Consider the following 25,040-nt stretch of genomic DNA (forward strand, 5'->3'; position numbering starts at 1 on the left):
TCAGTAAAAAAAACCTTTATCAGTAAAGTAAAAAAAACAGTATCGGTATCGGATTTTAGGTATCGAAAGTATCGGTATCGGTATCTGAAAGGTAGTATCGGCACAGCCCTAGTGGTTATTAGGTTCTTTTCGTATATTCTGAATTTTTACTAGGCATATATAATAATAGGATGTAACAACTTATAGTCCTGCAGAGTTTATACATTTTGTAGAGACCGGTTAGGCCTTCTATAATACTGAAAAAACCTAAAATTATGAAATTGGCGCTTATCAAGTTTTTCCCCTGTACCCTTCAAATATAAATGGCACAGAATATTATGTACCTCCGGCTATACAGGATGTCCCAATATTCCGTGGACATAGAACTACGTATTTTTGGAATACGTCTATACAAATGTGCTTAGTTTGTCCGCTAGAGGGCATCAAAAAAATAAACACTTTTTTTCAGATATTGTAAGAACCGCTATTCCGATTTGAATGAGATTTTGGGTATCTATGATTTGCTAAGCGCTTTAACATTTGACTTTCACAAAAATCAAGAAAAAGTACGGGAAGGGTGAAAAATACCCCCACCCCTACATAAATTTTAATATAAATATTTTCCAGCTCTACCGACAACAGATTCAATTTTCGCAAAATGGTCCCTCTTACTATATTTTTTGTCTCTCATAAAAAAAACGCCACATCGCATAGGTTTTGAAGAAAATTTTTTTTAGAGAATTTATTTTTCCAAAGCAGGCCTACATATATACAGGGAGTTCCATTATTCCGTGGACATAGAACAACTACATATTTTATGAATTAAAATAAGATAATTGCACATAATTTACCTTTATACAAAAGTGCTTTGTTTGTCCATTAGAGGGCATCATTCAAAAAAATACCTGAATGTTAATTAATTTAAAATTTATCAATTCTTTTAAGCTTTTTATGAAGCTTATTGTCAAATATATACATATATATATATGTATGTAATACTAATATAAAATTTCTTATTTTCGCCAACTAGATTATTAGAGCATAATAAATTTTATGCGCCTCCATAGCTTGATATGACAAAAAAAAACATTTTTTGGAAGTCAGCTTCGGAAAAATATCTTTTTTGCACAAAGAGTAAGCGTAGTGGCGTTTTTTTTACAAGAGACAAGAGTAAATACTAGAAGGACCATTTTACGCGAAAAAAAAATCGGTCGCCGGTTGAGTTGGAAAATATTTATACTAAAATTTATGTAGGGGTGGGGTTAGTTTTCATCCTTCCCATACTTTTTCTTGTTATTTTTTTGAAAGTCTAATGTTAAAGCAAAACATACAGACTCAAAATCTCGTTCAAATCGGAATAACGGTTCTTAAAAAATATCTGAAAAAAATGTGTTTATTTTTTTAAAGCTTGATGCCCTCTAATGGACAAAGGAAGCACTTTTGTATCGAGGTAAATTGTGTCCAATAAACTTATTTTGATTCCAAACATACGTAGTAGTTCTATGTCCACGGAATATCGAGACACCCTGTATATAGAATCTCATTTTTACTGAGGATATACAGAAAATGGCAAAAAAAAACATTGAAGTTAAAATGATAGACGACAACTGTTATAAACTTTAGCTAGCCTGATAATTCTAAATATATTGACTGTATTTTAATGTGTAAAACTATAAAAGTAATTGACTTATTATAATTAAACAAAAACTCCTGAAAGAAAAAAACTACTTCAAAATTAAAATGACAGACAACAGTCCTGTCATTAATGTTGTAATAGAGGAGACGTTCGCGAACAGGTTCATCGTGCGGAATAAGAGGGGTCTTATAAGAGTGCGGGGCTTATATTAAACATGTATAAGCACTAACGAGAGCGTTCCCTATAAACGTTTTTTAAAGTGTAGAAAATATTTATAGAAAACCCACTGTTTGTCGCCAAAATTAGGAGTTCAGGGATTCCCCAGTACTAACTACTCACTGGTTACTCTGCAATGTAAATATGCCCAGAAATAAGAATAACATGTTCTGAATAATTATTTGTTCTCAATCTTTTTCTTCTTTTTGTTCTAAATATTCTCAAAATACTCATTTTTCTCGAGAATAGGAAAACACGAAAAAATCTGATTATAAATTCTCGACATTTGCTGGTTTATTCTAGTTTAGTTTTGTCACTTTAATGTACATGTAAATGTAAAAAGTAAATTCTTTTTCATGATCTTGTCGATACGATCGAAAAAAAAAACGGCGACAGAGTTACCTTGGAAATAAAGATATCTGCTATTTTATATGTAAAATTACATGGAATATCTCATCAATCGTCATTTCCAAGCCAACTTACGATGTTTTTTTTTCAGTCTACAGTATTCTGTTGATGGCTGCATAAACTAAAAATAAATTATCCATATACCTTTCGAGGACATTTATCTGGTTGAATATTCACATCGTAATGGTGTACGAAGCCTCTGGGCATAGAAATTTGAAAATGATTGGCCTTAAGGCCAATTGGACGACCTTCCCGTCCTAAATTCGGTCTGCGTGGACACTGGAACACTGGAGGTTCGGCAGGAGGTGAAACAGCCAATGGACCAGTTGAAGGTCCTGCGGCCCCAATTAAGGCCACCGCTGTAGTAGTCTGGCCTATTGGGGCACTTGAGGTGCCTGCTGTAAAAACAGATGAAATCATTTTGTAGATTTAATTTCAAGAAATTATAATTTTTTAATTGAAAATTCATTTTTAATGTACTTCATTCGACTAAGCTATTAATTGAATTAACATTTTTATAGGTACTCTATTTTGTGCAAAAAGAACCACAAATGTGATCTATCTTTGTCTATAGATCAATACTGCTCTGTCTGCTGTGCTATAGAAAGGTCAATGACCTATCATGCACTAGAAGCAAGCATACAAAAAATTAATTTTACAAGAGTATTTTAACACACAATAATTATATGAAATAATGATAAATAAAAATATGATACTAAGGTGATAATACTAAAATTAAAAAGCAAGCATTCATTGCAAAATTATTAATTAATATAGAATTTCATGATTATAACGTATTTGTTACTTTAATATACATATAATTTAAAATAGATTAGCATATCTTCATACTGAAGATATAATAATTCAACTTAAACTTTTTGTACTGGGGGATGAAAATACAGGAATAATTAAAACGATACTAATGCTATAATATAATGTTCTTCCATAATCTCATTATGTAAACAAAAAATTTTGACATACAACTTGGATAAATATTGAAAAAAACATTGTTTACAAAAAAATTAATATGTAATATGTAGATATAAACAAAAAAGTCATAAAAAAATAGTGTTGACAGTTACATATAAGCCGGTTAGGTAGATTGATTTTTTTAAATTGAATTATTGCAACTTAATAATATTAATTCCAGTCAACAAACTCATCTAAAAATCCAATAAAAAAAGGTGACCTTATTTTCCATCAAATGGCTAATTTTGCATAGCTATATGTTAGGTTAACCTCGTTTTATTATAATTTAACGACTTCTAAAATACAGTAACGTAAAATCGATGATTGGCATTACTAAGAATTTCATGCAAATTGCTCATAAAAACAGAATATACTGGAGAATACACTTTAAAACGAGATATATCTGAAATATTCCAAAACAAAGAATGACACCTCCAATTAAGATGCCCACTTGGATATGCAAAACAAACTCGCTTATAAGCCTAAAATTAACTATTTTCTCTAAAAGACTTACGTCCTCCAGGTCCCGGATACATATTTTTTACAAATAAATTAAGCACACAAGCACACGCACACCACTAACTATTTTATTCCTGAAAAATGTTTGTCGTGTTACTAAACCACGTCGGCCATTTGCAATCTGCCCAAATATCTACGTCACAAAATTTAGATGCAAGCGACGTGACTGATATAGCTGTCCTTGTTGGACTCAATAGGGTTTATTCTTAGCAATAGGGATACGACAAACTGCACGAAGGAAAACTTCCAAAATATGTAAAACTTGAATTGATTCTGGTTTTTTGAAGTAAATAATTGGAGTTGACTTTTAAGTAACAAGTACGGTTATGGTCACAAAATAATTTAATTTTTTCATTTTACGTCTTATCTCGAATAATTTTAAGTTAGATATTTACGCTATTAACAATATGTATTAATAAGTTTTTTTGAAGATTGGCGCCAGAAAGTGACGTACGTTCTTTTCGCAGTCTTTATTTAAAAAGTGTTTTTAGCGAGTGGAGTAGTATAAATAAGTGCAATTTTGATAGAAATAATTAGTGGGTAAGTGGGAGCAATAATCCTCTGATATAATTAGCTTTTATTCCCTTTTTTTTCCTGCATCGCTTTCCATAACCTAAGTTTCTTGAATTAACAAGCATGGCAGCTTCTTCAGGGGAGTCAATTGGCCCCCCTAAGAAGTTTTTTAAATACACATATAAAGAATCTGGACCATACTTGGTAATAGTGGAAACCAGAAAAGAAGATGAGGAGGTTACACAAAACTTGGGCAACCTACACCCTATGTGTTTAGGAAGATGGCTTAAGGAATTTGGAATAATAGGTGTTAATAAAGTCTCGAGGAAGGGAAAAAACAGAGTCGGTATTGAATTCAGCTCTTGGAACGCAGCCAATGAATTGTTTTCTAGCAAATTATTAAAGGAAAGAAATCTAGAAGCATATATACCACCTAGCTTAGTCTCCTGTAAGGGAGTTGCTAGAGGAGTGTATAAAAACATAGAAATGGAGGAAATAGTATCGGAACGGAGAACTGGACCGAAGATAATTGAAGCTAGACGTTTACAAAGAAAGATAATAGTTGATGGCACTGCAAAGTATATAGACACAGAATCAGTAATTATTACATTTGAGGGTAAAATTATTCCTAAATCCATAAAAATTGAATATTGCGAAGTAAGGGTGGATGTATATGTCAGCCCTGTGATTATGTGTTTCAATTGTATGAGGTATGGACACTCGAAAACACAATGCAGAAGCAAACAGAGGTGTTCGAAATGTGCCGAGGAACACGGTATAGCTGCTTGCCAAGAGAAGGAGGCGGTATGCATATACTGTAAAGGAAATCATGTCACCACAGATAGAAATTGCCCGGAATATAAGAGGCAGAGGGCTATAAAAGAAATAATGGCGGCAGAAAACACGTCATATTTTGAAGCTAGAAACAAAGTACCCAAGAATTATGAATCAGCCGAGTCTTCCTTCGTCGGAGCTCATCTAGACAGCAGGGACTTTCCTAGTACCCTGAACAAGCAGTTAATAAATGAGGGCATTCCGGTCAGGCAAAGAATGGCCAATATACAGTCGCAAAAATCAGCTTTAACACAAAAACCAACATACTCACAGGTAAGCAAACTTAAGAGGAAAAAACTATCATCACCCCCTCCCCTGATAAACAAGATAGATACAAGGGGAGCACTATATGCCAGTCCCTGTCGAAGTCCAATTAACCCAATTATTAATCAAGTTCCTTCAATGGGTTCAGATGAGGTAGAAGTTATGCCGTTAACTGAGATCATGAGGAAAATAATGGAGGACTCAGGAGTCTCACTTGAGGTAGCGCAATATGTGTTAGGAAAAATTAATACAAGTGGAAACGCTCAGATAAGTAATTCAGAAAATAACATTTCCTCGGAAGATATGGAGCTGGAAGTTCTTCCGGGGAGTTCACATCATACACCTTAAAGGTACCTAATGATCCAAGTTAACAAATTAAGTATCATACACTGGAATATCCGAAGTTTACTGAGAAACTATTCTGAATTAATAATTTTACTCAATTCTTATAAACCTGACGTAGTGTGTCTTAATGAAACATGGCTGAGTCCGCACATCAAAGTTATTATCCCATCATACAGTATTGTAAGGAAAGACAGACAGGATAGAAAGGGAGGAGTAGCCATTCTGGTCAGCTCTTCTATACCATTTGCCCAGAGCAATACTAATATTAATATAGACTGGAGGGTTCAGTATTTAGGAATCTCCATAAAAAATTTGTCCATCTTTACTGCATATTGCCCTCCGGACATTCATTTAACGAGAGAGAATATCCAAGAGTTTATGGACAAATGGACAAATAGAAGCATTTTTTTGGGAGACCTTAATGGACAACACAGTAATTGGGGCTCTTCCCGCAATAATCACACAGGAAAGAACATCTTAGCCAAATGCTCTGAGAATGATACATTGATAGCAAATGACGGGTCAGCGACCAGGATTACTCCCCCGAACCAAGGGAAAAGTTGCCCGGATATCACCTTAATGACGGCAGAACTAGGACCAAACATCTCATGGGAAATTGTGGATAGCCCAGGCATGAGTGATCACTTTCCAACGAGGGTATTTATTAATTCTAACTTGTTCACCCAAACAGTACATAACCCTATAAGTAGATGGAACACAAAGAAGGCGGACTGGGACGGATACTTCATGAGCTTCAATCAGGGGGTGAACGTAAACTCTTATCTAAGTCTGGTAGACGAGATCAATAGGGCAGCATTGGGACATATCCCAAAAACGTCATTCCAAAAGGGCAAGAGAAAAGCAACTCCCAAACCAAGGTGGTGGGATAAGGCATGGCGCGTGGCGGTGGATGAACGGAGCAGGGCCCTTCGGGCATATAAAGAAAATATCAGCGATCATAACTATCTGGAGTACAAAAGAAAAGCGGCGGTAGCAAGAAGGATCATGAAACGAAAGAAAAAGGAAAGCTTTAGAAAATTTACTGAAAGCCTTGATAAAAACACACCCATGAGTACCATATGGAAAGTGATCAAGGCATACTCCAATAGTTATATACAAGTTAAACACTGCGCTGAAAGGGAGTTGTGGCTCGAGACGTTGTTGGACAGCCTCGCCCCCCCTCACTGCATCGCTAAAGACTTCTCAGCAGTTGGAGCATTCAACAACTACGACCTAAAGAGTATTTCCATGTATGAATTCAACTATGCCTTAAAAAACAGGAAGGAATCATGCCCTGGTAAAGATAACATTACGTTCAAGATGATCTCCCAAACACCCATTAAAATGAAGGAATGTCTGGTAAACATTTATAATGACGTTTTAAGACAAGATATGGAGATACCTGCGGAATGGAAGGAACATATCATTGTCCCACTACTAAAACATGGTAAAGACCCGTCTCACCACGAATCTTATAGACCGATTGCTCTTTCCTCTTGCTTATGCAAGATATTTGAAAATATAATAAAAAATAGAATAGAGCATAAGTTAGAACAGGATAGGTTCTTCAATCAACATCTAAATGGATTTAGAAGAGGACGTGGTGTCACTGATAATCTGGTAGCATTATCTAGTTATATTTACCAGGCATTTGCCAGAAAGGAGATAGCTGTCTGTATATTTATTGATCTTAAAGCCGCTTACGATAATGTTCAATTAGACCTCCTAGAGAGGAAATTAAACGATGCTGAAATTGATAAATGGTCCATACAAGCAATCTTAAAAATCTTAACACAAAGGAGCATCTTTGTCAGATCCCCTAACACAGGAGATCTCATAGGTCCCCAAATAGCCTATAAAGGCCTCCCTCAAGGATCACCCCTGAGTCCAATCTTATTCAATATATATACTAATGGTATACATCAGGTGATGAAGGAGAATGTACAGATTTTACAATATGCTGATGACTTGGTCATTTACACTTCCCATAAGAATGTTGACAATGCGGAAAACAGAATTCAACGTACATTAAGATCGATGTTGGTTTGGTTGAAGAACAATGGTCTAAGCATCTCTCCCTCTAAAACTAAGGCAATGTACTTCTCTCGAGGGAAAAGAGCAAATCCTCCTCACTCGATAAGAGCGGATGGACAAGATGTGGAATGGGTGGAACAATATAAGTATCTTGGTCTCATAATGGACCGTCGTCTTCTCTGGAATCCTCATATTGAAGAATCTTGCAGAAAAGCACAGAAAGGAGTAGACGTGATGCGTGCTCTCTGCAGAACCTGGTGGGGATCCCCCCCATCTACATTAATGAATATATACAAGGGCATCGTAAGATGCCACATGGACTATGGGTGTCAGGCATTATTAACGTTGTCAAAAAAGAATGCAAGAAAATATGACAAAATACATATGCAAGCTTTAAGAGTAGTAACAGGTTGCATGAATAGCACCCCCACTAATGTTTTGATGTCTGAGACGGCTGAAATGCCGTTAAGAGCCAGAAGAGTTTGGTTATGTGCCAAATTCTCGGCTAAGAAACTGGCTTGCACAGAAGAGGCTATTTCAACAAGTCTAATTGGGCTATACATATCTTACAATCAGGATCCCCCTTATTGGGCGAGAAGGGAATCACCAGCCTTGTTGGAAGGCTTGGACTCAGTGCTATCGTTTTACAACATTCTTGAAAAAAGCCAGATATTACCATGTTTCGAAGCTGACTTTGATTGTCAGATACAAGACGTACATTGGGAAGATTCAGGCCTTACTAAAGCTTCCCCAGGTTGTCAGTCCAAACTGCAGGAGTTTATCTCAAAAGAATTATTAGGGTATGAGCTAATATACACGGATGCGTCACTGGATCCTGTATCTGAAAGAAGTGGTATTGGAATATACAATTTTTCTAAAAGATACTCAGCAATTGGCCGATGCATAAAGCACACATCTATATGCAGTGCTGAAATGCTAGCCATTGAGAGAGCCTTATTGGGTCTTGGGGATGACGCAGAGAAAATCGCCATTATGTCAGATTCAAAGAGTGCTCTACAGAGTATCACACGTTCGGAGATTTCTTGTAGAGCAGGAAAAATAGCAGGAAGAATAAAAGAGCGGATCATTACTCTAACACAACAAGGAAAATCTATAAAACTAATCTGGATCCCTGGCCACTCTAATATTGATGGTAACACGGAAGCTGATAGACTGGCATCTCTTGGGAGAAAGTCCGGGAACCTGGTGAATAATAAGATTCATCATTCTGAACTCCTTGGCGTCATAAAGAAGGAAAGCAGACAAGAATGGACAAATTTATATCATAATATGGGCCAAACAAAAGGAGTCTTCTACTATAACATTGTTCCACAACCTCTCAGATCCCCATGGTTCGACAAATGCGCGGATGTAAATCGCGAATATGTCAGTTTGTTCTGCAGAATGAGGTCGGCACATTGTCTCACTCCGACTCATCTCCACAGGTTGGGTATCAAAGACTCTTTTCTGTGTGAATGTGGAAGTAAGGGGGACCTTAGCACGTTATCTTTGCTTGTAGTTTGAGAGATCAAGCATGTCATGCTCTATACCTGTCTTTAGCTAGCTGTATGAGTTCTCCCATTAGGATTCAAGATGTCCTGAGGGACCCAATATCCAAAGAGGCAAGATTGGTGAATGAATACCTTAAGCAAAATAGTATTAAATTGTGAATACCTACGGATATGGATTCGCCACGCTTATGGATTTCATGCCAATAAGACTATCAGTCTGTACACTGGCTAATCTAGAGTAAACTTACATGTAGATGAATAATTGTGGCTTGATGGATGTTTTGCTTAAATAATTTTCAACTAGAAAGGAATCCTATCTCTATAGAAGTAGAACTAGTACTACAGGTTTTAATCGAGAATGCATTGTAATAGTTTTTTGTAGCTTAATCACGCTTTGCATGTTCCTGCTTTGCTTGAAATGGTGAATAATGATGATATTTAACTTTCAATAATAAGTAATTTATTTTGCAGTATATCCCTTATATTCATCCTGGCCTGGCGCAGTCCCTGTCTGTTAGTTGCTGGACACGCCACAGTACATGTCTTTCCTTTGTGATTCCTGATCCTTCACTACCTTGACATAAAAGCCTAATTTTATTGGGCCCTAGAAGAGGGCCCTAGAAGAGAACCATCCCACATGAAAGTGCAGTCAGGAGCAGAAGTTTCCCTCAATGCGCCCAAAGTCTCTTCAATTCCAGGCGTCTGCGTCCGTGAGGACGTTCTCTGTTTAACTGAAGAATAAAGAAATCAGAAAGAAACAATAATCAAAGAACAATAGACTCTGACTGGCCGTCGAAAGGCGCGTGGTCATCGTGAAACAAGAAGAAGAAGAAGAAGAAGATGTATTAATAAATAGTATTATCGCATGATCATACATAATATTTGATTTTATCATATTCAAAGCTAGGTATATCGTAGACGATAAAATATGCCTAGTTTAAAAAGTTGTTAAATGCATAAAACGTTGTTTATCATAAAAAGCAGATGTCATATTTAAAGTCTATTTCTTCTATATATGTCTATGCTTTCTTTATCTACGAGTCTAATAAGTTTCCAATTCGATAAAAAATAGGTAAACGTGTTGAATTTGCAACTATTTTCATCACAAACCTGACAACACATAATGATAACAAATATAAATGAGAGAATAATTCTAAACAACCGACAATAACCTAATTATGGTTTATGAAAAAATATACTTAATTGACTTTTTAAAAAATTTTACACGTTTTTTAATTCAGTATTTTTAGACACTCTATAGATACTCGTTTATTGTGAAATTGACAATTTAATAGTTTTCTTTTACAATGCACACTAATAATAATAATATACAAGAAATATGCGTAAAAAGTGCCTATTTCATTAAAATAATACCGTATGATCGAATAAAAACGGCGTCCAGTTGGCTTGGAAATGACGATCGATGCCATTTCCTATATAAATTTACATATAAAATGACAGCAATCTTCATTTCATAGCCATGGCTGACGCCGTTTTTATTCGATCATACGGTATAACAAAGACCTTAATCAGAAATTAACATTAATTAAATCATTCTTACAATACATAGATATAAATTTTATCTAAATAAACTGCATTAATAAGTAGTGTGAAGAAATGAGTGAATTAAAAAAATCTTACAAGGGATTAAAAAGTAGACTAGAAAAAAATACTAAAAGCGACAAAGAACACGCCTCGTGCAGATTGTCTGCCCGCTCTCCCTAAAAGACAGGCTTTTTGAATAGATGTTTGCTGCACTTGCGCGAACCCATCGTGTGCCAAGTACAGACATACGTTCCATTCAAAATGTATGGCAACGGTTTTACGGTTTTTCAAGTCCGTCTTGCGTCATTTTTTCTTCAATAGAGACATTTTAGATAAAAGAAACAATTAATTTCGTTTATCTATGAAGAGGAGGGATAATTCTTTTGGTAAGTTTTTATTTTTCAATTATTATTTAGGTAGTTATCGCGAGGGAGCAAATTTGGACTAAAATGAGCATTGATATTAAACGGTAAGTTAAGAAGCATTATTGAATAATATACCATATAATATACAGTGCTTGAATATTTTATCTATGAATATTTGATTTTTATAACATTACCCTGTTCATAGACCTAATATATGGAAACTCTTTAAATGAACAAAAAAAATCAAATCATTGCAAGTAATACACTTATATTTTTCGGAATTTAATTTCAACGTTGTTTTTTCTACATTTCACTTAAAATATTACAGCGTGATAAAAATAATCAAGCGGGCTACCTATAGCTAAGGTTTCCATATAAGTTTTTAGAAATTCCGGACAAGTGAGGTCTCAAATTCGGACAAAATCCGGATTTCCCCGAAAAATGAATTATAAATTGACTTGGATATGTAAAGTTTGTATACCTGACACTGAGGGTTGTCTGTCATTTTAATTCACTAGCAAATTGAATTTTCAATTTTCTGTCATTATTGGGATGTCATCTGACGATATTCTTCCCTGACTCGTTAGACAGACGAACATCAGACTTTGTTATTTTACCCGGAGCTGTCTGGGTAAAATAACGTAATATATCCCATAAGAATTGTTTCACAAAAGGTTTGTTCTCACAACGTGTTCCCAACATGTTTGTGCCATGTTTGTGACTTCTTCCAAACCGGTGTTAATGCGCAGGTCTCACATAATGCAGTTTCTGATCGATTTCAAACTGTCTGTGAGAACAGCGAATCCCCTACTCTTCTTTTTTGATCTAATAATACAACTAATTTTAACTCCGACGTAATACCGAATAATGAAGAAAACGAACAGGGAATTAACCAAAGACATCTTTTTAATGTTTTTGTTTTGTTCTTTTTAATGTTTTAATGTTTTTGTAATTTTGATTTGGTTTGGATACAGACACCAGACCTAAAAGAGCTGATGGAGGAACGGGTTAGGCCCAAGTGACCCGTTCCTCCATCAGCTCTTCTAGGTCTGTGTCTGTATCAAAAATTCGGACACCTCAGATTCTTCGGCAGATTCAAAATCGCTCATTTCTTTTCTTTATTTTTTGAAGAAAAAACACTAAACAAAAATAACAAACGTTTTGTAGGTTCACTTTACCAAGTAATGACGTTGGGTCGCAATACGCATTACTTGCAAAAGATCCGCAAACAGGTCTGACTGTCAGCTAACAATCAGAATTTTCTGTGTGAACAGCGTACTGTTGGTTGGAAACCAATCAAAAATTTCTGTGCGAACGCGTTTTACCCTATTGCGCATGATTATCTGTTGGAAATATGTTTCTTACAGCTGTGAGAACAAACCTAAAAGCACGCTTGATCATAAAACATATTCAAATTGGATATCAGGATTTGATGTATTTTTGAGATAACCAATCTCGAATAATAAAAATATACCATTTGATGCTGACTTTTTGTGGATACTGTGTACCCAGGACAGAAAAATAATTTTATAGAAATGTTAAAGGTAGTATCAGACATAGCTATATACTTTTGTTGCGCAGCACATTAAAAAACTGCGCAACTTGATCTGCTGCAAGTGTGAACACATCGGCAACCTGCAACGTTGCGCTCGCAACTTGGTTGCGTAGGCTACTTTTTTGTTGCGCGCAGTTTAAGAAATAGCCGTGTGTGAACAGTTGTTGAGGAAGGTTGCAAGTGCAGCAAAAGATTACTAACCAGTTGAAACTTTTACTGCTGACATCGGTGCAGTATTCTGTTGGTATGCCCGAAATATATACACTTTTTTTCAGTTAACTCCAGGATTTATACGTAGGTATTTAGTAAAGAATTAACCGACAAATCGCGATGTTGTCGAAGTCAAAACAAGCGATTTGGAATAGAGAACAAGTAAAATGTTTAATAGAAGCGGTAGAAGCAAGGGAGTGTTTATGGAACGTAAAAAGTCCATTCTATCACAACCAAACGAAAAGACGAGCCGATATTTCGGAAATTTCTTCTGAATTACATATGCCCGATGAAGACATAAAAAAAAATTCACACGTTGCGTGCACAATATTCGAAAGAACGTTCAAAAATGAAAAGTTCCAAATCTGGTTGCGGAGCAGACGAAACCTACAAAACAAAATGGGAATTATTTCTTACTAAACTTACAAAACAAAATGGGAATTTTACTAAACTATAACTACAACCGTCTCCCAAAAGGTACACACACGATAACTTGAGCTGTGGGTGGTGTACTGTTGAATGTTGCCCCTCCAAGGCTGCGGCTACCAAAATATGTTGCCAAAGTAGCGCTTTGGTGTGAACATATGAGAAGCATGCAGTGTCGACCTTCAACTTTTTTAAGCAGCTGCTGCATAAAAACTGCGCGTTTTGGGCTACTTTCTGCTGGTGTATGAACACTGTATGTAACTTTTGCAGCGGCTGCAAAAAAATTGCGCAACAAAAGTAGCTGTGTCTGATACTACCTTTATAACTATTTGACTATGTTCATATCATGCAATTACTGTTGAAAGATACTGTTGACAAAGAATAATGTAAGATTTCTTAATCAACTTATAGCAAGTTATATATTGATTTTTTGCTAGGGAAGTACTATACAGGATGAGTCTTACATAAGTGCAAATATTTTTAGGGGATATATCACCACTGGAACACGTTTATGAGTTTTTTTTTCGCAAAAAAAAGATGTTGAAAATCGTGTATTTTCTTTTAAATTTTCCTGTATACTTTAAAAAACTTTTTAGAACGTTATACCAGTGCCTTCTATTAAAAGATCAGCCTACGGGCGAGATTTATGACGTCACGCTACTTAGATATAACGGATTAATAAATATGTTGTAGAATACATGGAAAACATAATTATTCCTCAGATTTTTGGTTTGTATTTTAAAAATGATATATCTTGAAATATGATATAATGAACTAAATAAAATATACATAATATACAGTTAATAACTACAACATATATACCTATTTATAGTAATAAATACTTTGGCAAATAAACTATGAACCATACAAATGCAGCAAATGTTTTACAATGTACAAATAATGTATAGGTACATAAGATAATGGGTAAATGTAAATATATTTTAAATTTGGGGTTTGAAAATCGATCTAATTTAACAAAAACATTTAATATCTACTAATAGTGATGTATTATTATTTGCATTCACAAAATTTATATGTATATTTTGCAAGTATCGTTCGAAAAATTATATTTACAAATAATACAATATTATCTAAAAAGGCGTCAGCGATGGTTATGAAATGAAGATCGCTGGCATTTTATATGTTAAATTATTCTTGTACTTTGATTTTCTTGATTTTAGTTTGGAAAACGTTGATTAAGTTTTCATTTGTTTCATTATTTTTATTTGTTTAAAATGCCTGCTAACTATATTTCATTAGTGTCATATGAGAAATAGTAAATGAGGCTAGAATCCAAAAATTACATATACAATATAATTCACACCCTACAATGTTTACTGCAATTACTGAACTAATATAAACTTATCAAAAGACACCATACATTTTTAAAAATTATTATTTTAACACTAAAAATATCTACATTGACTATGGAGTACGCAGTAAACATTATGTGCTTGGTGTGAATATTTTATATGCAATTTTTGATTATATCTCGACACTATTTTTCTTTCATATGACACAACACTGATGGAGGCTAGTAATGTTAGCCGAACCGTTTTTTTTTTAAACCAAATAAAATAACGAAACCAAATGAAAACAATCAGCGTTTTTCCTGAACCTAAATTCCAAGAAAATCAAAAATTCTAGAATATTTAGAATCAAGGTTCAAGAATATCAAATATTCCAAGATTGTAAATTCTAGTTAATTATTTTATGTGTACAGTTATTTAGGAATGTCATCGATGTTCATTTCCAAGCCAACTAGACGCCGATTTTTTCGATGATACGGTATATTCTTTACGTAAAATGTAACATTAGACCAATTAAAACAAAGAAATATGAATTTCTTAGTATATTTTTAGTAACACCTTTATTCTTAAACTTAATTTTTGTATTGCAAATATACCAATTTTATTGTTATTTTATTCATATTGTATTCAGCCATCACTTAAATATTTTATATTAATTTGGTATTATAAATAATCAACACTATTCAGTAAAAATTAATAAATATATGTTATAGCTTACATACATTATAATATCAAACAAAACATTCTTCTTTAAACTTTTATCATTCTTGTCTTTACAAAATCTTTTTAATTTTGAACTCAAAATAATAATCTTTTTTCATGATCTTTAATACACATATTCTTTTATTTTTCCCCAGATCATAATACCTACTTACGTTTTATCTTACGTGTTTGAATCTATCGAAGCTGAACCAACAACACCAGTGGAGATTCCACAATATGAATAAATAAACATAATTGTCCAGTTTTCTTTAATACCATCCTGGGAGAATATTATTTAAATTTATTAAAGATATTTTCAATAGAATTGTCTTGATTTATAACTCGTACCCACTTTTCTTGCTCTTCCGGATATTTTAAGCTGCCTAGTATAACTATCCTTTCCGAACACAACAAAGATGAGCCACCAAAACACACTAATTTAAGCTTTATTGATGAATTGTTAGAGTCTTTAAAAACACACACAAAAATCACGATAAATAAAAATTTATGGGCACTTTTAGGTTAAAGCACTTAACAAAAAAACGTGTAATATTGTGTTTTTTATGAGAAACAGAGGACCATCATAGCGACCATATATCTGGTAGTACTTTATGTCACTTAAACACCAAAATAATTAGTTTTTTGCACTACAATAACAAATAATACTAAAATCAACCGACAAAATATGAATACAGAATCTAACCCAATATCTAAGTATGTACAGCTGATGAAGTAAACAAAAGTCCGCCCGTAGGCTGATCTTTTAATAGAAGGCACTGAGCCAGCTTATTTCTTTAATATTTAATTGGTAATGGTGTGGATCAGTGCCTTCTATTAAAAGATCAGCCTACGGGCGAGATTTATGACGTCACGCTACTTAGATATAACGGATTAATAAATATAGCAACAAGCATGGAAAACATAATTATTCCTGTATTTGTTTGTATTTTAAAATGATATATCTTGAAATATGATATAATGAACTAAATAAAATATACATAATATACAGTTAATAACTACAACATATATACCTATTTATAGTAATAAATACTTTGGCAAATAAACTATGAACCAAATGCAGCAAATGTTTTACAATGTACAAATAATGTATAGGTAATATTAAGTGATAATGGGTAAACAAATATATTTTAAATTTTGGGTTTGAAAACGATCTACCCTAACAAAAAACATTTAATATCTAATAATAGTGATGTATTATTATTTGCATTCACAAAATTTATATGTATGGTTTTGCAAGTATCAATGTTCGAAAATTATATTTACAAATAATACAATATTATCTAAAAAGTGTCAGCGATGGTTATGAAATGAAGATCGCTGGTTTTATATGTTAATTATTTGGGGTTCTTGATTTTCTTGATTTTAGGTTCAGAAAACGTTGATTGGCTTGTTATTGTTTTATTTGTTTGTAATAACGTTTTACACGAGAGCTTATTAGCAAGTTGTGTCATATGAGAAATAGTAAGAATATAATCCAAAAAATTACATATACAATATAATTCACACTTCATAATGTTTACTGCAATTAATAAACTAATATAAACTTATCAAAAAGATGACCACATATTTTTTTAAAATTATTATTCTTTAACACTAAAATTATCTACATTGACTATGGAGTACGCACAAAATATTATGTGCTTGGTGTGAATATTTTATATGCAATTTTTGGATTATATTCGACACTATTTTTTCATATGACACAACACTGATGGAGGCTATATAATGTTGAAGGAACCGTTTTTTTTAAACCAAATAAAAATAACGAAAACCAAATGAAAAATCAATCAGCGTTTTTCTCCTGAACCCAAATTCCAAGAAAATCAAAAATTTAGGAATATCAAATCAAGGTTCAAGAATATCAAATATTCCAAGATTGTAAAATTTAGTTAATTATTTTATGTGTACAGTTATTTAGGGAATGTCATCGATAATTCATTTCCAAGCCAACTAGACGCCGATTTTTTCGATGATACGGTATAATTTTACGTAAAATGTAAATAACATTAGACCAATTAAACAAAGAAATATGAATTTTAGTATATTTTTAGTAACACCTTTATTTTAAAACTTAATTTTGTATTTCGTAAATATACCAATTTTATTGTTATTTTTATTCATATTGTATTCAGCCATCACTTAAATATTTTATATTAATTTGGTATTATAAATAATCAACACTATTCAGTAAAAATTACTGAACAAATATGTTATGTTTACATACATTATATTATCAAACAAAAAACACATTCTCTTTTTAAACTTTATCATTCTTGTTCCTTACAAAATCTTAATTTTGAACTCAAAAATAATAATCTTTTTCATGATCTTACTGGCTAATATATTCTTTATTTTCCCAGATCATAATACCTACTTACGTTTTATCTTTACGTTTGAATCTATCGAAGCTGAACCAACAACACTTGGAGTGGAGATTCCACAATATGAATAAAATAAACATAATTGTCCAGTTTCTTTAATACCATCCTGGGAGAATATTATTTTTAAATTTATTAAAGATATTTTCAATAGAATTGTCTTGATTTATAACTCGTACCCACTTTTCTTGCTCTTCCGGATATTTTGCTGCCTAGTATAACTATCCTTTCCCACTAGGAACACAACAAAGATGAGCCAAAAGCACCAAAACACACTCAATTTGCTTTATTGATGAATTGTTAGAGTCTTAAAACACACACAAAAAATCGATAACAAAAATTTTACAGGCACTTTTAGGTTAAAGCACTAACAAAACGTGTAATATTTCGTGTTTTTATGAGAAACAGAGTGACCATCATAGCGACCATATCTGGTAGTACTTTATGTCACTTAAACACCAAAATAATTAGTTTTTTGCACTACAATAACAAATAATACTAAAAATCAACCGACAAAATATGAATACAGAATCTAACCCAATATCTAAGTATGTACAGCTGATGAAGTAAACAAAAGTCCGCCCGTAGGCTGATCTTTTAATAGAAGGCACTGGTTATACTTCCTGATATGTTACCGTGGTTACGATACTAACAAGGATGCAAATACACTAAAAATCCGATGGCTCTCATTTTTTTTTAATAAATCAATTTCTTTTTAAACTTTCAAACTTGAATAACGCGGTTATTTTGGATTTATTTGAAAGACGATAAAGAGAAAATCTGTTTCTTTTATCGAGATCTACCAGCACTGAAAACATTTGCACTTATTACCCCCAAAGACCCCCCTGTATAATCGAAAAAACTCGGCGTCAAGTTACCCTACGAAATGACAATCGATGAAATTTTATTTGTAAAATTGATATCATAGTGAATATTACTGAGTTGAAAATTTCTAAAGTAACTTGACACCAGTTTTTACAAACCCTAAATAAGCCTAATTAACCATAATTAAACCGCAATTAAAGTTGGCTACATCCAACTTAAGTTTGTAACCTGTATAGGTCCCTATTTAATTATAACAAATCAACTTAAGAGTATACAAACAAATACATGCATAAGTCAAAATATTCAAGAGTCCAAAATGTATAAAATATATCACTAACCAACCAGTGGCGACACACAAGGTTAGAAATTTAAAGGGCAATGTACTAGGATTATTCAATTCTCAATAGAGTAATTAATATATATTTATAGAATTATTTATAGAATTAATTATTATTAATTAATATTATTTATAGAACTATTTATAGAATTTTCTTGTGAAATAAAATTAATACTAATAGATATACCTAGATATATTCCTAATGACTGTTATCATGGTGTTAATACACATTAAGGTGACTTTGCTAGTTTAAACTTAAGACTTAGTATATAAACTACTCAGTCACTCAGTGTTACACGTGCTAGAGGAGAGCCTTTCCAATGAGGTCTGGGACGATTTCAACAGACGATATACATTACAGTTGAGGGTTGGAACCTTTGGTGTTACACAGCAAAATAAAAGCTAGACGATATACAAAAAATGACCGAAAATAAATATAAAATAAAAAAACGCTGTCGCCGCCATAAATGATAAAATAATTAGAAAACGTAAATTTAAGAATATAATTTTTGTAAATTCGATCTTTCGAGTGAAAAAATATACGCCAAATTATGTTTCAGTATTGTCATTATCATCATCATTTTCAGCTTATTCAAACATTTCCAATTATGGTGTAGCCTCCCTCACATACTCTATAGTTGAGCCCATTGTCTATTGTTGGCTATGCTGGACCCAAGTTATCCCTGCTAATTTTCTAATACCATGGGAAACACGTGGGTACCATGCTGTAATTTTTGTAGCATATCTATTGTCCGTTTTTCTTGCCAAGTGTCCTGCCTATTGCCACTTAAGGGATTTGACTCTGTGGATGCAATCTATTACCTGGGTCTTTTGTCGTATCCACTTTCTTCTTTTACGGTCTCTCTTGGTTATTCCCAGCATATTTCGTTCCATTGAACGTTGTGCGACCTACAGTTTCCTTATGATGTCCGTTTTAAGTGTCCAGGTTTCGCCAGCATAGGTCATGACTGGTAGTACACACTGGTCGAATGTATCCTTCTTTAGATAGAGTGGCATTCTAGATTTGAATATGATTGAGTTTCTTCCATAATTACTCCATGCTAACTTATCAACACAACGTGTGACGAAGATGCAAAGAAGCCTAGTTTTTGTGAGATAACAAATTTATAAACAAATTGGGCTTAAGAATAACTTAAATCTAATAACTCCATTAACTATATGCCCAATTCTAACGTCACGGGACGCCACTGGAACAAATTGCAATTGGCAGGCAAAGCTTCATACTTACAATACGACATATCGTCTGTGGGTTTACTACTGTACGAACCGTTAGCTTGCTGCATTGGATGAGATGGGGGAGGATGCCCTAAATGGGGTCCTTGAGCTGGAGGATTTGACTCTGTGGATGCAATCTATTACCTGGGTCTTTTGTCGTATCCACTTTCTTCTTTTACTGTCTCTCTTGGTTATTCCCAGCATATTTCGTTCCATTGAACGTTGTGCGACCTACAGTTTCCTTATGATGTCCGTTTTAAGTGTCCAGGTTTCGCCAGCATAGGTCATGACTGGTAGTACACACTGGTCGAATGTATCCTTCTTTAGATAGAGTGGCATTCTAGATTTGAATATGATTGAGTTTCTTCCATAATTACTCCATGATAACTTATTCTTCTGTTGATTTCTGGTAATAGAGATCCCGAGCTGTGTATTCGTTAAGGTGTGTGGCGACATCTGTTCACAGAAAAACTATAACACATTTGCTGTCCTCCATTCGCGGATTTCAAGTCACAGAGCATTACGCCCTGGGCTACTCGAGAACGGTTCTGAAAGGAGCTGTGCGCGATAGCCTGGTGCCTCCATATAGCGCGGAACAGTTCTAAAACAGTTCCGAACTTTATGACTCAATTGAATGGAGTGAGAGTATCGCGTTCTTGAACAGTTCAGAGCTGCACAACTGCGTGAATGGAGGACAGTAATTGCGAACATAAAACCACTATGCCTACATTGTCAAGAAACCTGGCGAAGTGAATAGCGCGCCCTCTCTGAGACTCACGTGGAAAATTCAAATTCAAAAAAAAATATCGATGATCTAAAAATAATTTACTGGAAGGAAAAATAAATACTACAGAGAGAATTCTAGAATAGAACTTTCGAAGATCGACAGCGATATATAAGCACAGACCGCGGTCGGCAGTTAGTCAGTTATAGGATAGTGCTCCGCAATAGAAAAATTGTGAACTATTTGGCGAAGGTGCTAGAAAATTGAGTAATAGTAGTTGCACAGTTAATTAGTTGTGTAAATTGTGTATATAGTGAGAAAAATAAATTCGTTAAGTATTTTATCGTGAGTTTAAATTAGTACCCACGGAATCCGTAATAATATGTAGTAGTAACATCATCAATATGTCGAGCTGATAGGGAAACTGACTGATTGACTCCATGTCAACAAAACTATGGACCATGAACATTTTTTAAAGGCAATCTTATTGTTTCCATTGAACGTTGTGCGACCTACAGTTTCCTTATGATGTCCGTTTTAAGTGTCCAGGTTTCGCCAGCATAGGTCATGACTGGTAGTACACACTGGTCGAATGTATCCTTCTTTAGATAGAGTGGCATTCTAGATTTGAATATGATTGAGTTTCTTCCATAATTACTCCATGCTAACTTATCAACACAACGTGTGACGAAGATGCAAGAAAGCCTAGTTTTGTGAGATAACAAATTTATAAACAAATTGGGCTTAAGAATAACTTAAATCTTAATAACTCCATTAACTATATGCCCAATTCTAACGTCACGGGACGCCACTGGAACAAATTGCAATTGGCAGGCAAAGCTTCATACTTACAATACGACATATCGTCTGTGGGTTTACTACTGTACGAACCGTTAGCTTGCTGCATTGGATGAGATGGGGGAGGATGCCCTAAATGGGGTCCTTGAGCTGGAGGTCGGTGTCCTATGAGACTGAGGGTTGTCAAATCTGGTGGTAGTAGTACCGATTGCAGCCCTGTTTGCATCGTCAGCTCAGTCTCGGCTGACATAATGGTGTTTTTCTGAAAATAAATTAATGTTAGATTAAAATACTCACCGTCGAAGATGCAAAAAATTATTTTTGTATATTATACCGATGTTATACCGTATCATCGAAAAAAACGGCGTTAAAGACGGCTATGGAATGACAATCGATGATAATTTTGGCGAGGTCAATTTCTAGACATAAAACGTTTCAAAAATTAACACCAATTATAGTAAGATTTAAAAAGGATAGAACGTTTTCAGACACCCGTTCTGACATCAACTATTAAGGTGCGTATTCATTATCCGAACTAACGAACGAACGAATGTTCGCTAGTGGTATGGACGGGGACCGCACGATAGGACCGCACGAGAAGACCGGAGGCATTTGTTGGCGAACGCCTTTGATGTACCGACTCGAAACGGATGGTCGAGCGAACTAACGAACGAACGGCCGCATGCGTTCGGTCCCCGTCTAAATATACCGCACTTTCATTCGTTCGTTCGTTCGTTCGGATAATGAATACGCACCTTTATAGTACCACCCTGTAGGTATATATTGGTAAAAAAATAAACACTAGTTAAGTAATATATGTTTTATGTGACGCATATATTATTTATATATATTTATTCATATATTAGGTATATTTCATTTTTTTAAACGCATGTTTTAATTTATCAGGTCTCCTAACTTATAACAAATAATTTTGAAATTATTGTCAAGGAGCGTGGCGATATCTTTCGAGGAAACTAAGAACCGTTAAAGCGTGTTCTGTATTACTACCAATGGACATTCGAATGGCGCGACATCTCTTGCACCGGTAGTGAAAATCCCTTTCTAGAAACAAAAGAATGTTACAGTTAGTTCCGGAATTGAAATTACGAGAACATCCGCTAGAATATATAAATGGTTAAATCGCGCCAAATCAGTCAGTTTTAAGTAGAGGTTTAAAAAAAGCGAATAGGAGAATTGGCGAAGGTGCTAGAAAATTTGGCAAAGACTTATTTATGTGTTGTATTTAATTATTATTTTTTTTTTATAATCTAAAATAAATTTGTTGTAGAACGTAGAATGAGTGGAATCACCGCGACCTTAAAGATCTACTGTGTCCCCCTTTCTTGAGTTATAACTCATCACACAGTCTATAACTCATTATACATGGGTAGTGATGTAAAATTACCGGTAATTTATAAATCGGTAATATTGCGGTAACATTGGTAATTTATAAAAAAGAGATTTTTAAATAATATTTTTTTTTATTTCAAATTGCAAAAAATTATTACAAAAAAAGACTAGAACATTTTTTAAACTAGTTAGAGTCGGAGAGGTCTATGTTATAGTACGTAATAGAGTGGCTAATGGCAAATCATCCTCAATGTCGTCATCTGGTTCTTCTTTCTCTTTCGTTAATTGAGTCAAGTGTATTACTTCGAAATCAATATCTTCTTCCATTTCTTTTTCAGCAGCTTCTACCATTCTTGGATGTTCTTCTCCATTTAGTAAATTATAATTTATAATAATAATAATAATAACTCCCGTATATAACGTTTAACGCCTTGGGAGTAGCAAGGTACAGCTTGCCATACTAGAGCCGTTCGGTATACAAGGAAGATAATATTGCTAACACTACGCTTCAACCGCCTATTATTACCTCAGGATTGTGAATCCCAACTACTCATATAAGGCTGAGTCGACCTAGGTACCCAAACTATTTTTATTTTAATGAAAATAGTCGGCTGATGAAATGCCGGGTGTGGGATTCGAACCCACTACCTCGAGATTGGTAGACGAGAGCCTGTACCTCTACGCCACCGGGCACCACAAAGTGAAAAATTGTAATTATAATTTTAGGCAATATAAGTAGGGTAAGTTTTCCGCGGTAAGTCTGTTTCTTCCGATGAACAAATCAATAAGTTTAGTACTTATGGATTTCTGAGTAGTGATGGGAAAAACCGATTAATTTCAATAATCGAGTACTCGAGTATCAAGCGATTGCAATAACCGAGTGATCACTCGAGCGATATATCACTCGTATTTAAAAATACGGTTTTTACCCGTCGCATTTTGTAAGTACTCGTTAACGCCAAGCGCCAAGCAGTAAGTTGCGTGCGCAGGGCACATATTCTTTCGGTAATGACCGGCAAGTAGTAAGCAGCGAGCGATTCGCTTGATTTAGTTTATTTCGAAGCATTGTCGATGTAGGTCGTAAAATTTTGTCCCTCAGATACGCAACGGATACCGGGTGCGTCTCAAAAGTGGCTCACCCCCTATAACTTTTTTATGTTTTCAGATGAAACGAGATTTGGATGTTAGTATATGACATAAATTAGGATTGATTGACATATTCGATTGTTTTCGGTCACTTCCGGTTTCACCGGAAATGACTACATCTTATAATTTTTAAATGGCACCCTCGGTATATTTTTACTTTATTCGGTAGAAAATGACACTCTGAATAGAATGACATATCACATGTCAACTTTTGACATTTTCGCATATGCTTTATTTGAAATTGTAACATGCGGTTCATAACGACAATTTGACTCGAAGTACCAAGTGTGTGGTATCAAATTATTCGTAAAAAAAAATCTTTTTCGAAATATGCTAATGAGCCACCCTCGTTCCATTTGAAAAAAAATGAGATATGATCAAAAATAGGATTTGGGTATCTTTTAACCGGCCAGGACAAGACACTAAAAACATTAGACGATCAGATCTATTTTTCCAAGGATCCTTGATTAAAAATTAGTGTTTTTAACACAGCCATGGCACTCTAGATTGAAATTTAAAATACAATTTGTTTTTAAGCGAATATGTCAAAAGTTGACATATGATACGCCATTCCATTTAAAAACAATTGAATACGTCAATCAATCCTAATTTATGTCATATACTAACATACCAAATGCTCATTTTCTATCTAAAAAAATAAAAAAGTAATAGGGGTGAGCAACTTGTGAGACGCACCCGGTATATACGGCGTCGAATAAATTTGCTACCAGCAATGTATGTAGAAAATTCGCTCGGCGTTTTATCGAGTAGGTCACATTAAAATCAGATTTCAATTTATCTCATTCTGGGATCGCTTGCGTTCGTCGCTTGGTACTCGTCACCTGCATCGCTCGTTCATAATCGAGCGATGTCGGTTATTTCAA

General features: G+C 34.2%; 1 protein-coding gene across 6 annotated transcripts in view; it reads right to left on the reverse strand.

Annotated features, from left to right (window-relative positions):
* Positions 1-25,040, reverse strand: part of LOC115881833 (protein argonaute-2) — an 84,994-nt gene that overhangs the window by 34,476 nt on the left and 25,478 nt on the right. For 2 of the 6 annotated variants that reach the window (XM_030899522.1, XM_030899521.1), the window contains exons 2-4: positions 21,805-21,922; positions 20,152-20,241; positions 2,384-2,637 (exon numbers count right to left, since the gene is read on the reverse strand). In XM_030899522.1, coding sequence (XP_030755382.1) covers positions 2,384-2,637; positions 20,152-20,241; positions 21,805-21,910 — 450 coding nt within the window. In that variant the 5' untranslated portion in view covers positions 21,911-21,922. Of the gene's footprint in view, positions 1-2,383; positions 2,638-3,722; positions 3,867-20,151; positions 20,242-21,714; positions 21,923-25,040 lie in introns of those variants that run through there. The other 4 variants (XM_030899523.1, XM_030899524.1, XM_030899519.1 and 1 more) reach the window with 4 other exon arrangements.

The sequence above is a fragment of the Sitophilus oryzae genome, unplaced genomic scaffold (assembly GCF_002938485.1).
Source record: "Sitophilus oryzae breed Bouriz unplaced genomic scaffold, Soryzae_2.0 scaffold_1743_pilon_pilon, whole genome shotgun sequence".
Lineage (NCBI taxonomy): Eukaryota > Metazoa > Arthropoda > Insecta > Coleoptera > Curculionidae > Sitophilus > Sitophilus oryzae.